Below are 18788 nucleotides of genomic sequence, written 5' to 3'. Positions count from 1 at the left end.
ACTTCTGCGCATGTTGCGAACCGGTAGTAAAGGTAAGTAGAACCCATCCCTGCTAAAGTGGGACTAGAATTCACCATCTCCTAGTTTCTAAGCCAGACCCATACCTAAGGCAGGACTAGAACTCACAGTCTCCTGGTGATTGGCTCAAAGTTGGTTTTCATGACTATGGCGCAACTAGAATTTACCATCTCCTGGTTTCTAAGCCAGCATCTTAACCAGGTATGGGATCCTACTGGTTGAACAACCGGTTCGCTGCACGTGCGCAATTTCCATAACATTGAACTTACACATTGCAAAGGAAAGGAGCAAGGAAAACAGCTGAGGAGGGCCGATTCAATTTGCCGCCCCTGATCAGCTGGGCTTCAGAAGCAGAAAAAAAGGTCAGTATAATCCGGGAGTGGGTGGGCAGGCGGCCCCACTTTCACAGCAACAGAGAACCGGTTTGCTCTTGGTGGGAAGTGGGAACTGACGGTCCGAACTGGTAGAATCCCACCATTGATGTTAACCATTATACTAAAGATATGGGGACTGTATTCTAGAAGTCACAATTGCTAGCCAGAATAGTGAAGCACAATAACCCTTCACAATAACCCTTGTTTAGACAGATAGATATACATCTACATCTACATCTACATCTACATCTACATCTACAAATACATCAGAGGTGGGTTTCAGCAGGTTCTGACCAGTTCTGGAGAACCGGTAGCAGAAATTTTGAGTAGTTCGGAGAACTGGTAGTAAAAATTCTGACTGGCCCCGCCCCCATCTATTCTCTGCTTCCCAAGTCCCAGCTGATTGGGAAGAAATGGGGATTTTGCAGTAATCTTCGCCTGGAGTGGGGTGGGAATGGGAATTTTACAGTATCTTTCCCCTGACACGCCCACTAAGCCACACCCACAGAACCGGTAGTAAAGAAAATTGAAACCCGCAACTGATATACATACATACATACATACATACATACATACATACACACATATCTCTTCTACAGAGCAATGGCTTGTTCTAAGAAATCATCCTTTGCTTGTCCTTCCATTCCTTTTTTTCCCCCATGCCTTCCTTCCATGATTTCTCTCCAACCTTAACGAAAAAAAGGGAGAAACTTACCGAGTGGCATTTTCTAATGCCCTGGAGAAGGAAGCATACTCAGTGGATGAATGTTCTAGGGAATAAAACCAGGTAGCTGCATCCTGAATGAGAAGGTTGGACTCTTCACCACCCAAAGAGTTTTGGAGGGCCTGATAAAAAGCGGTTTTGCTATTGGCCCGGCCTTGTCTTTCTTCAAAACGCTAATTAGAGAGGAAAAGAGCATGCAGAAGAATTCAGAAAGCCACTTCACACTCAAAAATGGTGGTTGGCATTTAACAAAAATGTATACAGTACAGTTAAGCAATTACATGTTCATCATTGGTGCACAACGGGGGGGGGTTCTGCCCTCCCTGGGCTCCAGAGGCTTTCCTCGAGCCTCCGGGAGGGTGAAAACGGCCTCCCCAAGCTCCGGAGGCCCTCTGGAGCCTGGAAACAGCACTTCCCAAACTTTCAGTAGGCCTGTTTTTTGCCCTCCCTCGAGCCTCACCGCACATCCTGCATCCAAAATGGGCTGCATGGGGACTCCTGGGAGGGGAGGGGAGGGGTGGGCGGGGCCAGCCAGGAGTGGAATTTGGCGGTTCTCCGAACTGCACAGAATCTTAGCTAGAGGTTCTCCTGAACTTCTGCGAAGCAACCCAGCAACCCACCCCCTGACTACAGGTGCTCAGAATCCAATAAGATGTCTCAAGGCTGAGATCCTGAAAAGATCCTGATCTAGCACAGAAACTCAGGTCAGACTCTCTAGGAATCACACCTGGTGTGTGAATCATTATCCAGCCAGCAACAAAGAATGTTTCAGTTTACCAATTTTACTCTCAGTGGAAGCCAAAACTATTTTAAGGGGATTTTCCCTGTCCATTTAAGGAAATATTTTTGAAATATATATATATGTATGGATGTATTTGTATGTACACCTACACACACACATCCCACACAGACCCCCCCTTCTCTTTTTAAAGACTATATTGCTTCCAACCTGCAGATTATTTTTCCACCCCTGCATTGGCTACAGAACAATTTCCTGAAAAACTGGGAATCTAAGAATTCCTCATGGACCCTGCTGCTGATGGTTATTGGTTTAAAAACACGGTTTCAATAATCCTTTTTTCCAAATCGTTTCAGAGTTGACATCTAATATATTTTTAAAAATTTCTTAGTGTTGGCCTAACTCAGTTTTTTTTTAAGGTTCTGGTTTTTACACTAAAAATGATTATGGACACGTAAGCCCATAACTGCCAGATCTCTTGAGGTCAATTTGTACTTTGATTGAACTCTATAGGTTTATGATGAACTATTAATACTGGTAGTCCTTGACTTACAACAAAAGCTCCATTTTCACTGGCAGAGGGTTGCAGGCAGCCATCCAAGGCAAAAATGGAGATTCGGAGTCCATTTTCACTGGCAGAGGCACCATGGCAGTGGTGGGTTGCCCCCAGTTTGCACCGGTTCTATAGAACCGATAATAAAACCGATGGGAGGCTCCGCCCACTGACCCCGACGTCATCTGAACGCTTCTGTGCATGTGCAGAAGAGTGTGCACGCGCGCAAGCGAGCCCTGTTGCAAACCGGTAGTAAAGGTAAGTAGAAACCACCCCTGCACCACGGGTCAGTCCTTTGCTGTTTCCAGGACGACCCCGCAGGCCAGATCTAAGCACCCCACTTTGAATTTGACATCCCTGCAAATAAGGCATGAAAAATTTCTCTCTTCTTGTGCCTGTGGATGAAGATAGTCTCTTTGAAAGATGTCCAACTGCTATTGTTCACGGTTCTTTGGGCAAAAGGAGCTGCTGAAAGAAGTTAGAAAGTGACGGTGTACAAAATTGAGATGGTCCTTCTCGTTCGGTTTCCGGAAGTATATAATAGCATGTTAAAAGGAATGATGAAAAGACGGAGATCAGCAGAGAGAGCATTCCAGACAAAGGAAAGGAAAAGATCAAATCAGATCACTTGGGACTTAGAAATGAAAAGACCAGACTAAAAGGAAAATAAGTTTCGATTTATCGGGTGGAGGTAATCTACTTAATACTATTTCACTCTTGGATTCTTTAGTGTATTCACAGACATTTGGATCCTGGTTATCTTAATTTGAAAAACATGGACTCTTTCTAACTGACTGCTGTTGTTGTTTAGTCACTAAGTTGTGTTGACTCTTCGGGTCCACATGGACCATGGCATGCCAGAATTTCCCATCCAGGGTTGATATTCACTTACTTTCCCTACCGGTTCGCAAATGTGAGTGTGCACACGCTCATTTCGATTGCACGCACCCCGACCACGCATGCGCCTGTCCTTCCATGCATGTGCTTTGCTGGCGCGTATGCCTTCCGCGCATGTGCCTGGCCTCAAAAACATGCCTAAATAGGATGGCATAGAGCCCACCCACGATTTCCGCTACCGGTTTTGCCAAACCGATCCAAACCAGCTGAATACCACCTCTGTTCCTGTCCTCCACTGTCTCCTGGAGTTTGCCCAACTTCATGTTCATTGTCTCAATGACACTATCTAACCATCTCATCCTCTGCCGTCCCCTTCTCCTTTTGCCTCCCATCTTTCCCAACACCAGTGTCTTCTCCACTGAGTCCTCTCTTCTCATTTGGTGGCCAAAATATTTGAGCTTCAGCTTCAGCATCTGTCCTTCCAAAGAGCAGGGTTGATTTCCTTTAGGATTTGTGTGACTATATACATGTTGTGATCCGCCAGCAGCCTGCAGAGCTGGCAGCTAAGTTGGACAGCGAGGAGGCTGAGGAAGAACATGGGCCAGCCTTGGAGGCTGGGGAAGGCCCGGATGAGGGCTCTACGTCGGAGGCAGAGATGGGGCCAGGGCCATCGGGGTGTGATGTGCAGACTCCGGAGCCTCCAGAGGCTGACAGCAGAATGGCAGAGGAACAGGAGGAGCCTGTTTCTAGCGCACGCATGAGAATAGCTGCCAAAAGGGAAGAGCAGCTGAGGCAAAGGGGGCGACTCAGGAGTAAGGCCAAGAGATGATTGGCCCTTCCCATAAGGCTTAAAAGACCAGCAACAGCTCTTGGGCTCTTGTCGGAAAACAACATTGATAGATTTGTTTCTTGTCTTGCTGCATTGATTTCTTGTCGGCGTCTTCTGCTTCTGAACTTTTGCCAAGAAAAGCCTTTGGCAGGTTGCCTAATTAGACCAAGGTTGGTGATAAGGCTGAAGAATTGTGTTATGAAGAATTAGTTTTGAATTAGTTTGGACTACGCTGAGAATGAGTTAATTCTCAGCTGTTCTAATAAAGTCTGTTTGTTTTCGAACTGATTGCGTCTGATAATACCTACTTGGGCCTGGGTCACAACAATACAGCAAATCGAAGTTTCTCTGATTTAAGGGTCTGTGTTTCTGCTATTAGTTCTGATGCGTTGATTCGTACCACCACAACTATCTTGTCCCTTCCAGAGATCTTGGAATCATGCAGACTTCTGAGAATTGTGCTGTCAACATATATGTTGCAGAATGGTGCAGCAGGCTGTCCAAATGAAGTCAGAGCTACTGATACGAACTTGTAGTTTTATATAAATAAATATATTTGACATCCATATTTGCGGGAAGACATGATAATCAGGAACACAGGAACATCATGAGGTAAAATTAAACAGCATACAGAACACCCAGAAGGGGAAAAAAAGGCGGGGGAAAGGGGAAACTCCCCCTTTATACTTACAGCAACCAATCAGAGCACAGATTGCCTCATGCATGAGTCAGCACTCTCTCTAAGTAATCAACTACAACTATGTGTTGTGGTCCATTGTATGCTTTACTCTTCCGACTACTCAGTTTAATATCCTAACAATATGGTAGCTTCTACCGATAGTCCTCGACTTTACGACTGCAATTGGTCGTAAACAAAATTATTTGTTTGTTTGTTCAATTTCTATAGCTGCCCATCTCAGTCAATGACTCTGAGTGACTTACAATTCAGAATTTAACAAATGCTTCACTTAGCAACAGAAATTTTGGGCCTGGCATTTCTGCTTACCTTAATCGCCTTTGCACGACTGATCAGCCCATCCTGTTGTGAACTTCCAATGAGTAGGTCCAACTTTGAAAGTCGAGAACGTTGCAAAGCAGCCGGAAAAGGTTCTTGCACGTAAGATCCATCAACAACTGGACCCCAATACTGGAATGGCCCACTTATGGCAAGGAGCTACACAAAGAACCACAAAAAGGTTAGCATAGGAGTGGAAAAAACGTGGAGTAAACCCTATTAATGCCAGAATGGAGTAAGAAGTGGGGCAGAAAGCATCAATGGCCAATGGTAATTGAGAAGAAAGAAAACACCATTATAATCTTACTAGTAACTTTTACTAGAGGCAGACTAGGGAACTGCTTGTGCAAATCAGAATTGTGTATTAATAGTTTATGGCTAGTTGCACCTACAACAGTTCAAAAACAGCTGAACCTACAAGTTCCTTTGTCCTTCAGTGCCTGTGTATAGGCCTGGAAAAATCATTCAGTACCTCCAGAAAGTAGTTTTTGATAAAAAGATTGGCTACCCTTCATTCTCAGTTGCTGTTCATAGGTGTTTCTCACGAGGGAGGGAGGGAGGGAGGGAGGGAGGGAGAGAGAGAGAGAGAGAGAGAGAGAGAGAGAGAGAGAGAGAGAGAGAGAGAGAGAGACTCCTTATCAGCTATTATCATAACATTTTTGATCGTTTGTATCTTTCTGATCCATCTTCAGCGGCATAAATATTATATAATTGGATTCTTCGGACCTGAACTTCTATAACAAACAACAATCCTAAGGACTAAAGAGACATCACAGCTGCTCCTTCCTTCTTTAGAAAAGCACTCCCATCGTCTCTAAACCAATGTTTGCCAATCTTGGCAACTTTAAGATGTATGAACTTCAGTTCCCAGAATTCTCCAGCCAGCCGTGCTCAAGAGATATTTATACCAAAGTACATACGTGGACGAGCTTAATAAATTGCAACCTGAACTGTTTTCTTTTTCAGGAAGGAAGAAGAAAAAGAAGAAAGGAAGGAAGGAAGGAAGGAAGGAAGGAAGGAAGGAAGGAAGAGGAGGAGGGAGGGAGGGAGGAGGGAAGAAGGAGGGGGAGGGAAGGAAGGAAGGAAGGAGGGAGGGAGGGAGGGAGGAAGGAAGGAAGAAAGGAAGGAAGGAAGGAAGGAAGGAAGGAAGGAAGGAAGGAAGGAAGGAAGGAAGGAAGGAAGGAAGGAAGGAAGGAAAAATAATTTCACATTCCTTTCCTTTACCTATTTAGACCTTTCTCTAACATTCAACCAGAAGCTGCTTCCTATAACTCAAGACCCATTATCCGGTGCCCTGCGTCTGTTCCAGTGGCGGGTTGCTTCCGGTTCTGTCCGGTTCTTTAGAACCGGTAATAAAAGCGGCAGGAGGCTCCGCCCACCCACCCAAACGTCATAATTGACGATCTGCACATGCACAGAAGCGCAAGCGCACGAGCGAAGCAAACCAGTAGTAAAGATAAGTAGAACCCACCCTGGTCTGTTCAAAGGGGCTCAAGGGAGCTCTTATGACAACAAGGAGTGACACACGGCCCTTTTGGCATGTGCACAGTGGCGCATATATGAAAGAAATAATTCTATTCCTTTTCTCATTTTCTCCTGGAGGCAGTTGAAATAACTTTGTCAAAAATATGAATTGCTTGCTTGCAGAGGGCCTGTGGACCTACAGGCCTTGCAGGTCTCAGATTCATTTCCCATTTTCATTTGCTGGTGGGGCTGAGGTTGCACATACTTAAAGCAACGGACAGTTCACAACTAATTCATCAAATGTACAGTGCTGGTTTTATTTTTTATTTTTTTTTGTTCTACTTCCTTCCGAGCCAAGAGAGACATTCCTCTTTCGAGAAGACATTCATCCCAATATGATGTGGTAATTTGGTTCAATTATGAAAATAACTGAAATCAGGAGATAAAATTGAAATGTAAAAAAGTGCGATGGGGATTTTGAAATAATATGTTGTAAATGATGAAATAAAATAATTGATTGAGGCTATAATAAGAAATTAGGAATTAAGAGCAGATAGTGATATTGTTTATTATGTATCAAGAAGACATTAAGATAAGATCTGGAAGGTCAATTAAGTTAAAGGGTTTCAATGTATGAATTGAATAAGATGAAGTACATTGTTTATAGCTAAAAAATGTAATGGGGATTTTGAGAAATATGTTTTATAAATGGAGAAATACAATAATGAATTGAAGCAATGTTAAGAAATTGAAGGGCGGGTGGTGATATTGTTTATATGTTATGTATTAAGAAGAGATTAAGATAAAATTAAAAAAGTAGGGAAAAAATATGATAGCAGAAATTGAAATATGTACATTGTATTTGGAAAAAACAAAAAAGAAGATTGGAATAGAATATACAAAATCAATATATGTTATAAATTTTATAAAATGTGACCCGGTCAATACTCTGTTCATAAAATATGTATATAAAAGAAAAAAATAATAAAACTTGCTTTTTTAAAAAAAAAGAGAGAGAAGACATTCATCCCACATACCAGAGGGACTTTTTTTTCCTCCACTGCTAGATTGGCACACCCATGCATTTAAACGGTGCACCCCAAAATAATGAACGCACCTTGGTTTGTGCGTCGTTAAGTGTTTTGGCAGGCAACTGGCGAAGGCACGAGACAATGTCAGGATTGCTGGTGGATAGGCAGCCCACTTCGCGAGCCAAAACGGCAGCTTGGGATTCTGCTTTCTTTTTGCTGAGCGTTATCGCTGGAGAGAAAGCCGATCCGCCCTAAGAAAAGAAAAAGGGAGAATTAAGTTGACAGTGGAGCTGTGTGTATAACCTGAATGCCTGCTTTTAAAAGGGACATCAAAAAACCTAGAAAGGAAGAAAAAAAAACACTCAAAAGGAATCCAGCAATTTCATTTCATTTCAACCACAGGCCAGAAGCATTAAAACATATAGTCAGGTCCAGAAATATTGGGACATCGACACAATTCTAACATCTTTGGCTCTATACACCACCACAATGGAGTTGGAATGAAACAAACACAATGTGCATTAACTGCAGACTGTCAGCTTTAATTTGAGGGTATGTACATCCAGTGAATGGTGTAGGATTTACAGCAGTTTGGATCCACCCAAATCGGATCGCCCGATCTGGTAGCAATAGCGGTGGGCGGTTCGGAGAACTGGTAGCGAAAATCCCTGCCTCCCCCCCTCCAATGCCCAACTGAGCCGCACGATCAGCAGAGGCTTTTTTTTTATTTTTAAAAGCATTTTTTCTACAACCTCTTCGGTCAAAAAAATGCTTTTAAAAGTAAAAAAAAAGCCTCTGATGATTGCGTGGCTCAGCTGGGATCAGAGGCTTTTAAAAGCATTTTTTTACAACCTCTTCGGCTGAAGAGGTTGTAGAAAAAATGCTTTTAAAAGTTAAAAAAAAAAGTTGGCCACGCCCACTCAGTCACATTACCCCCCCCAACCAAGCCACGCCCACAAAACCGGTAGTAACAAATTTTACATTTCACCACTGACTAGGGGAGACATGATAGCAGTGTTTCAATATCTCAGGGGCTGCCACAAAGAAGAGGAAGTCAAGCTATTCTCCAAAGCACCTGAGGGCAGAACAAGAAGAAATGGGTGGAAACCACTGGTGGAATTCAAAAATTTTTACTACCAGTTCTGTGGGCATGGCTTGGTGGGCGTGGCAGGGTAAGGATATTGCAAAAGCTCCATTCCCACCCCACTCCAGGAGAAGGATACTGCAAAATCCCCATTCCCACCCGATTCTGGGGCCAGCCAGAAGTGGTATTTGCCGGTTCTCTAAACTACACAAAATTTCCGCTACCAGTTCTCCAGAACCTATCAGAACCTGCTGGATTTCACCCCTGGTGGAAACTAATCAAGGAAAGAAGCAACTTAGAACTAAGGAGAAATGTCCTGACAGTTAGAACAATTAATCAATGGAACAACTTGCCTCCAGAAGTTGTAAATGCTCCAACACCGGAGGTTTTTAAGAAGATATTGCATAACCATTTGTCTGAAGTGGTGTAGGGTTTCCTGCCTAAGCAGGGGGTTGGACTAGAAGACCTCCAAGGTCCCTTCCAACTCTGTTATTTTGTTAGACATATACCAAAAATGCATTATTTTAGCAATTTCCACGAAGGGGATAACATGCCCTCAGATTGATAGAAGAGAAGCCAGTTGGGAAGGTTACAATTTTTTAAAAAATTGTCAAGAAAGCCAACTGGGTCAACAATTGGAAAGAGTCACTCATTTCATCTGGATTAGTCCTGAGTTAGGTTGTTTCTTTTTTTTCAGATGATAATTAGAACTGCATAAAAAACAATGGCTACCAGTATACAGGACCTGTATACTGCACGAGTCAAAAAGAGGGCTGTGAAAATATTTACAGACCCCTCGCATCCTGGACATAAACTGTTTCAACTCCTACCCTCAAAACGACGCTATAGAGCATTGCACACCAGAACAATTAGACCCAAGAACAGGTTTTTCCCGAACGCCATCACTCTGCTAAACAAATAATTCCCTCAACACTGTCAAACTATTCACTAAGTCTGCATTACTATTAATCTTCTCATCGTTCCCATCACCCATCTCCTTCCACTTATGACCGTATGACTGTAATTTTGTTGCTTGTATCCTTACAATTTATATTGATGTTGTTTCCTGATTGCTTATTTGTACCCTATGACTATCATTAAGTGTTGTACCTTATGATTCTTGACGAATGTATCTTTTATTTTATATACACTGAGAGCATATGCACCAAGACAAATTCCTTGAGTGTCCAATCACACTTGGCCAATAAAGAATTCTATTCTATTCTATTCTATCATGTTTTGATTGCATTGTCCACAATGATAGTATTTGCAAATCAATAGAAGACTCTCCTGTTGTCTTGCATTTTGCTTCTCCTTTTCTTTGTGTTCTTATCTTACTTCCCCATTTCGGCAGCTAGAATCTTCTAAATTTCATAAGAAAGATATATTCGCCTTAAATAAAGAGTGCGTAATTAATTTTAAAGGAACTTCTGTTTGCATGAAAGAAAAGGAAATATAATCAGATATATATGAGCTTTAGAACAGCAAGGCTAAATTAGCAAAAATCTAGTTGCAGAAATGATTAAATCAAAGTTTGGAACAAGGTTACTGAAAACTTGTTTTTTTAAAAAAAAAAATCACTCCCTTTCCATCCATCCCACTCCCACCCACCCTTAATTCATGCACGGAAATATGACTGACTACATGGAAAATATCTTTTTCATTGACACCTGGCATAAATATTTACTGTTCATAACACAGTTATTGTTCCATGCCATCTGGAGACATAAATGTATGTTCAGAAACTGTTTTGTCTCAGGATTTGCTCAACAACTCTTCAATTTAACAAATGCAGCTCTGGAAAAAAAATACTTTGATAAGTACAATTTTGGAAAGCAAATTTGAAGGTTAAACTGAACCTGGTGCAGCTGATTCCTGAGTAGGCATCAACATTTAATACGGGTTGTCCTTGGCTTATAACAGTTCATTTGAAGTTACAACAGCACTGAAAAAAGTGACTTATGACCAGTTTTTACCCTTATGACCATTGCAGCATCCCCATGGTCACATGATCAAAATTCAGATGCTTGGCTAGTACTGACTCATATTTATGACGATTGCATAATAAGTGTCCCTAGATTGTTTGATCACATTTTGCGACCTTCTGGCAAGCAAAGTCAATGGGGAAGTCAGATTCACTTAACAACCATGTTACTATCTTAACAACTGCAGGGATTCACTTAATAGTTGTGGCAAGAAAGTTTGTAAAATGGGGCAAAACTCACTTAACAACTTTCTCGCTTAGTAACAGAAATTGTTATATGTTGAGGACTACCTGCCCAGAATATTGGTCTTCCATCTACTAAAGTAAAGTAGATAGCTCTCCTTGCCCCATAACAAAATCAGAATTTCTGCTTCAGGGCTCCAAGTGCTAAAAGTAGACAGACACACTGATTTTTTTCTAGCAGCAAATTTTTAAGGTCCTTGATATTATAAATATTCTGCTGGTTTCTATATTGCTTCCTCCAACTGGTTGGTTGTTGTGGCCCGCCAGCGGCCAGCGGATCTGGCAGCAGATTCGGACAGTGAGGAGGTTGGGGAGGAACATGGGCCAGTCCTGGAGTCTGGGGAAGGCTCTGATGAGGGCTCTGCTTCGGAGGCAGAGAGGAGGCCAGGGCCGTATACCAGTTACCAGCTGCCTTTGGAGTCAGACATCAGTGGGGCAGACAAACAGCTGGAGCCTGTTCCCAGTGTGTGCATGCACAGAGTTGCCAGATGCAGGGAGCAGCTAAAGAACAAGGGTCGACTTGGGAGTAAGGCCACAGGTGGACGATGAAGGGCCCCTCCCAGAGGGAATAAAAGAGGAGCGAAAGGGGAGTGGAGTTTGCAGGAGACAATTACTTCATTCCTGCATTCTTGCCAAGTATTGCGGCGTCTGAAAGATATCGGCCTGGCCACTGTCCAAGCCTGATAAAGGTCGGTAATTGTGAACTATCTTGAAAGACTGTGGGAGAGAAAAGACTTTTCTGGAGAGGAATTCACTATAGATTAAATAAAAGGGGTTTATCGGGACGAGGACTTGGCTTCATGCTGCTGGGGAAGCCTAGGTCAGAACAAGTCTCACGGTTTGCATTTAAAAGAATGTGATACATAGAGCAAACTTCTGAGTAATAAGAAATCTGGGGACAGGTCTAGTTCCTATACAAAGAGGTTGTGTAGACTAATGTAGTCTGAGATCGGATTGGACCAAACAGACTTGGGCTGACCTGAAGAAGGAAATGTACAGCATTAGCGGTTCAAACAATTTCTGTTCCTCCTATAGAAGAACAGAAGCGAGCTCTTCAAATATTCATTGTGCTACAACATTTCCACCCAGTAAGTTGAGTCGGTTCTTTTCAGATCCAATTCCCAGCCTGAAGAGGTTTTTTGCTTACAGATACCGTAGTCCTCGACTTACAACCATTCCTTTAGTGACTGTTCAGAGTGACAGCAACACTGAAAAAAGGGGTGTCAAGCAGAAAGCGCGCTTATGCTGTTCCAAGTATTATCGCTTCTCTGCTTGCCAACAGACCAGGGGGAGGGAAGGGTGAGATTGGAATGTGAACTCCAGACTTCGAGGAGGAGAGGCGTGAGACCCAAGGTCACATCTGCAGGTGTTAGCCAAACCCAGAGACACTTTCTCATAACAAGACAACAACACTTAATTGGACAATGTCAACTGCACTATGAAGGGGAGGGGGAAAATTCATATTGAACTATTTGGGTTTGTGGGGAATTAGGTAGAGCTGGTTTTGTCTTCAACAGTGCCGAAATGACACACTCAATAAAGTTTTGCACTGAGATGTTGGGAGGTCTCAAGCATGCTTGTTTTGTTTGGGATCGTCAGTCGGGACGTTGACAAGTGACTTACAACTGCTTCTTTCACTTAAGACAATCCCAGCATCCCTACGATCACATGACCAAAATCTGGGCAACTGGAATGTACTTACGATGGTTGCAACATCTCAAGGTCATGTGACCATTTGCAACTTTTCCAATTAGTTTCCAACAAGTTAAATCAAGCTGCATTTGCATTAAAACCGTGTGATTCGCTTAAGAACTGCAGTGATTCGCTTAACAACCAGGACAAAAAAAAGGTTGTAGAAAGCTAGCATCCACTCCTCTCCTAGACGAATGAAACATTTTGAGAAATATTAAAAAGGCAGAATATTATATTTCTCCAGATGATACGTTTTTAGAGGGAGAAAGCAGCTCCCACCTTTTCTTAATAGCCCACAGCAGATGTCAGCATTTAAGAGATAGATAGCTCTATTCTTAAGCAAATACCCTCACCCAAGATACAACAAAGGTAGGATTAGCCCTCAGCCACAATAGGAATTGCCCAACGTCCCTTCATTGCATCAGCAGTCCAAACTTCAACCAAACGTAGCTCAGTCAAACACCTAGGATTTGTACTTTGCCTATAGAGCCAGCTATGACCCCTACATAACCAGTACATGGCCCCATTGGAGTCTGACAATAGCCAATAGAATACATGTTCTTGCACAGGAACAGGAAGCTCAAGTGCAAAGCCCAAGAGAAGGTATAAATACCCCCCACTCTCAACTCCATATGGTCAGCTGCACCAGAATTACAAACATGTGGTTCTGCTTCATCAATAAATGGACCCTCTTTTCAATCACTGAAGAAAGTGACTTATGACCATCTTTCACACTTGTTTGTTTGTTTTGTTTGTTTGTTTTATTAAATTTATATACCGCCCTACTCCCGAAGGACTCAGGGCGGTGAACAGGCACAAAATAAAATACATAGATACAAAAGTTAGAAACATAATTAAAACCAGATTAAATAATTTAGCCCGAGACAATTAAAAATCCCAATAATTTAAAACAGATTAAAATTTCGATTTAAAAGAATTTTAAAACAGGGGAGAAAATTAGGCCAGGCCGGCTTGCTGGAATAGGAGGGTCTTAAGAGCACAGCGGAAAGTGCGCAGATCCGGGATCCTCCGTATCTCTGGGGAGAGCTCGTTCCAGATAGTGAGTGCCCCCACAGAGAAGGCCCTCCTGGGGGCCGCCAGTCGACATTGTTTGGCTGACGGCACCTGGAGGAGCCCCTCTCTATGAGAGCGTACCAGCCGGTAGGAGGCTGTTTGTGGTAGTAGATGGTCCCGTAAATAACCAGATCCTAAGCCATGGAGCGCTCTAAAGGTGGTGACCAAAACCTTGAAGCGCACCCGGAAGACCACCGGGAGCCAATGCAGCTCGCACAGGAGGTGTCACACGGGAGCGCCATGTTGCTCCCATAACCACCCGTGCGGCCGCACTCTGCGCCAGTTGGAGCCTCCGGGTGCTCCTCAAGGGGAGCCCCATGTAGAGAGCGTTACAATAGTCCAGATGAGAGGTGACGAGGGCATGAGTGACTGATTCCAGAAAGGAACGCAACTGGCGAATCAGGCAAACCTGATGAAAAATCCTCCCGGTCATGGCCGTCAAGGGCTCTTCTAAAGACAGCCGTGAATCCAGGAGGACACCCAAGTTGCGAGCCCTCTCCGTGGGGGCCAGCAATTCGCCCCCAATAGTCAGCGATGGCATCAACTGACTATATCGGGACATCGGAAACCACAGCCACTCGGTCTTGGATGGGTTGAGCCTGAGCTTGTTCCTCCCCATCCAGATCCGCATGGCCTCCAGACGCCGGGACATCACTTCAAGGGCATCATTGGGGTGGTCCGGGGTGGAGATGTACACACTTATGACCATTGGAGCATCCCTCGTGGTGACGTGATTTACATCTGGATGCTTGATGGCTGACTCACATTTATGACATCCCGGGATCACGTGATCTCCTTTTGCGACCTTCTGACGAGCAAAATCAATGGGGAAACCAGATTCACTTAACAACTGTGTTGCTAATTTAACAACAGCAGTGACTCCCTTAACAAACGTGGCAAGAACCGTAGTAAAATTAGGGCAAAACTGACATAACAAATTTCTCACTCGCCAACATAAATTTTGGGCTCAGTTGTGGTCATAAGTTGAGGACTAGCTGTATAAGCATGATCAGATGCTTATTATCTTTCTAGAAAGATCTTGAAGAGGTGGGTTTTTGATTTGAGAAATTTGAAAACTAGCAGGAGCTCAATTTTTCTACTGTTTGTTTGTTCATTTGTTTATATCCTGCCTTTGTTGTTTTTATAAAATAAGGCAGCGAAGATATCCAACATAACCTTCCTTCTCCTATTTTATGCTGCTGTAAATCTATTAGGAGTGGAATATTCCAAATTCTCTAGAGACTGAACCCATATTGGGTGCCTACTATATCCCTACTTTCAAGTAAATCTTTTGAACTGAGACAATATCAGCCATCTTCTACAGAATAGGGTAAGGAACCTGATTTCTTCCAAATATTTCAGGATACATCCCTCACGGTTTTTAAAACCTTTTGCCTACATCTTGTTCAGAATACAGAGAGTCCAAAGTGCCTTATTCATACAGGTAGTCCTCGACTTACAACCACAATAGAGCCCAAATTTTCTGTTGCTAAATGAGGCAAGTAAACTGTCCCATTTTATGGCCTTTCTTTCCACAGTTGCTAAGGGAATCCTTGCAGCTGTTAAGTTAGAATAGAATAGAATAGAATAGAGTAGAGTAGAGTAGAGTAGAGTAGAGTAGAGTAGAGTAGAGTAGAATAGAATAGAATAGAATAGAATAGAATAGAATAGAATAGAATAGAATAAATAGAATAGAATAGAATAGAATAGAATAGAATAGAATAGAATAGAATAGAATAACAGAGTTGGAAGGGACCTTGGAGGTCTTCTAGTCCAACCTCCTGCTTAGGTAGGACACCCTATACCACTTCAGACAAATGGTTATCCAACCTCTTCTTAAAAACTTCCAGTGTTGGAGCATTCACAACTTCTGGAGGCAAGTTGTTCCAAGTTAGTAACACTTGGAAGTTAGTAACACTTCCAAGTTAGTAACACCGTTAAGTAAATCTGGCTTCCATATTGGTTTTGCTTGTCAGAAAGTCACAAAAAGTGATCATGTGACCCCGAGACAATGCAACCATCATAAATATGAGTCAGTTGCCAAAGGTCTGAATTTTGATCATGTGACCATGGAGAATGCCGCAACGGTTGTAAGCATGAAAAACGATCATAAGACACTTTTTTTCAGTGCCGTCGTCACTTCAAGCAGTCACTAAATGAATACAGGACTTCCTGTATTTTAAAATTGAGAATAGATTGGGGGAAGATACCTCATCATGACCTTTGAAAAGTTGACGTGCTGTTCTGTGACTTCTTCTTCAACCTAACACATGAAGGAGGATCATTCTTATGTTTCTAAAAATGTATTGTTCAATAGAAAGGAAGTTCTACCAGATGCTGCCCTGATGTTCACCCCTTACTTGTAGACATGATCTCCGCACTCTTGAGTTTTTAAGTTATGCAATTGTAGGCGCAGGTTTAGGAATCAATGTTGAAGGAGTTATGGAAGGGTAGAACTCATACAGCTTCCCTGTCATCTTATCTGCAGTTCCCCTGTCTTACTTGACGTCATGTTTCTTCCATTACATTCACTTCCATCATTTTAATCACTTGCATAACTGAGAAATTTCCTTACAATCTTCCAGAAGAGGTGACAAACCAGACAAAGATTTACGATAAAAAGTCTTAAATGTTGGATGCCATAAGTTAAAAAATATCTACTTCTGAGTTAAATACCAGCTTAGTTAGTCGGTTCTTCTATCACCTGGACAGCCAGATGTTGCAACAATCACCTTTCCTTCTACCCATCCTTACTCCTGCCACACATGGGCAAAATGCCACATCAGCTGGTAGATACATTCTCTACATTCTCCCAGTTCCTACAACCTGGTGGTGGGGTCACTCCATTCCACCCCAAATCCAACCAATTTCGAATGCCAGAAGCACAATACTTTTTCTTCTTGCATGGGTCTGCAATAGGAAAAATGCAGAAGGACAGGAAATGCTTGTTTGTTTATTCATGTCAGAAGCATCTCCATTAAAATAAGGTATCAATAAAAGAGAATATTTGTAGCTCAGGGTTGAATTGAGGGGTTCTTGATGATCTCTGTGCTAGTAAGGAATCCTGTTTGCTTTCAGTATCATATACCTTATTGCAGGGGTGAAATGCTACCAGTTTAGCCCGGTTCGCCCAAACAGGTAGTAAAAAAATGCTTTAAAAAAGTTTTTAAAAGGTTGCGTGGCACAGCTGATTGTCACAGCTGATCGTTGGAACCTTTTAAAAAAAATTTAAAGCATTTTTTTACTCTTGATTCGGGTGAATAAGTAGTAAAAAAATGCTTTAAAAAAGTTTTAAAAAGGTTCTGACGATTGCGGGCACAGCTGATTAATTATATAATTAATTACTTATAAATTAACCAGATCAGCAAAATATAAAGAAAATCAATATAAAATGTTTTACCGTTGGTACTTGGCACTCTCTAGACTGGCAAAAATATATCCAAATTTAAACCCCAATTGTTGGAAAGGTGGACAAAAGCAAGGTACCTTCTTACACACATGGTGGTTATGCTCCGAAACAAAAAAATATTGGATGAAAATACATAGTTGGATACAGGAAGTAACAGGCTTCCAGATAGAATTATACACCAGAATTGTTTCTTCTAGGAATAATGAAAAATAAATATGAAAAAACAACAACATATATTATTCTACATATGACAACGGCGGCAAGATTGGCATTTGAGCAATGTTGGAGAAGTTCAAACATACCCTCCAAATATTTAATAATTAGAAAGATATTAGATTGCGCCGAGACAGCTAAAATGACATTGGAACTGAAAACACTGATGGATTCGAACTTTTACGTAATATGGGAGAAATGGTATAATTGGATTGAAGATAGAAAAAAAGGGAAATAACAGATAGTAGATTTTGTAAAATTATATAGAGTATAGGAGAACATTAGTGTGATGATATGTAAATGGTCACAGTCATGCACAAGAGTTGAATAAGAATTGTTTAATTGTTAAAACCCAATAAAAAAATAAAATTTTTAAAAAATTATTATTATTATTATTTTTGGTCAGCAATTAACTGGGAAGTTTGCAAATTGCAACTGAGTGGCTGCAGGGAGCTGCAACTGGTTGCAAACATCAACTGGTTGCTGAGTGCCCAGATTGCAATCATGTGACTACAAGGGTGTGCAACCATTGTAAATGTGGTCACCAGAGCATCTTCCAGCTGAGTGATTCTTTTTAAAACCGAGATAGGAAGACTGAAGCAAGACACGCTGATATTTTCCAAAGTGCCTTGGAGAAAGTCACACAGAAGCTTAGGAATGTACTCTTACACCAGGCTACAGGACATGGAATAATGGGCTTCTATAACATAAAGACAGATTCTGAATGAATATGAGGAGGGGGAAAAAATCTAATACTGTAATAAGAGCAGTGTAACAGACTCCGGATACCAAGGGAAGTGATGACTTTCTTCATTGTTTATATTCAGATGGCTCCCAGGTCAGTGGTAGAATTCAAATTTTTTTAGTACCGGTTCTGTGGGCATGGTTTGTTGGGCATGTCAGGGGAAGGATACTGCAAAACCTCCATTCCCACCCCAATCCAGGAGAAGAATACTGCAAAATCCCCATTCCCTCCCCATTTCTGGGGGAAGGATATTGCAAAATCTCCATTCCCACCCCACTCTGGGGCCAGCCAGAGGTAGTATTTGTCTGTTCTCCGAACTACTCGAAATTTCTGCTACCGGTTCTCCAGAACCTGTCAGAACCTGCTGAATAGCACCCCTGTCCCAGATGCTTTAATTTAAATCTGGTACTGAGCAAAGAGTTGAACCTGGTGCCCTAAATAGCAAATTCTATCTCTATGAATCGATGGGGAAGGACCCAAACATCAGAATAACAGTCTTGGAAGGGACCTTGGAGGTCTTCTAGTCCAACTCCCTGCTCAAGTAAGAGACCCTATTCCATTTCAAACAAATGGCTGTCCAATGTCTTCCTAAAAACCTCCATTAATGGAGCATCCACAACTTCTGGAGGCAAGTCCTTTCCACTGACTGATCGATTGTTCTAATTGTCAGGAAATTTCTCCTTAGTTCTAGGTTGGTTCTCTCTTTGGTTAGTTTCCATCCATTGCTTCTTGTTCTGCCCTCAGGTGCTTTGGAAAATAG

General features: G+C 42.2%; 1 protein-coding gene across 1 annotated transcript in view; it reads right to left on the bottom strand.

The window, feature by feature from the left end:
* Window positions 1–18788, bottom strand: part of TG (thyroglobulin) — a 162662-nt gene that overhangs the window by 13617 nt on the left and 130257 nt on the right. The window contains exons 38-40 of the mRNA XM_087890908.1: window positions 7671–7835; window positions 5081–5248; window positions 1108–1289 (exon numbers count right to left, since the gene is read on the bottom strand). Of these exons, the coding sequence (XP_087747034.1) occupies window positions 1108–1289; window positions 5081–5248; window positions 7671–7835 (515 nt within the window). The remainder of the gene's footprint in view (window positions 1–1107; window positions 1290–5080; window positions 5249–7670; window positions 7836–18788) is intronic.

Source organism: Pantherophis guttatus, chromosome 3 (assembly GCF_059756535.1).
Source record: "Pantherophis guttatus breed Tessera chromosome 3, ASM5975653v1, whole genome shotgun sequence".
NCBI classification, from domain to species: Eukaryota; Metazoa; Chordata; class Lepidosauria; order Squamata; family Colubridae; genus Pantherophis; species Pantherophis guttatus.
The sequence above is the reverse complement of the archived record's forward strand: the minus strand, read 5'-3'. Positions and strand labels throughout refer to the sequence as shown.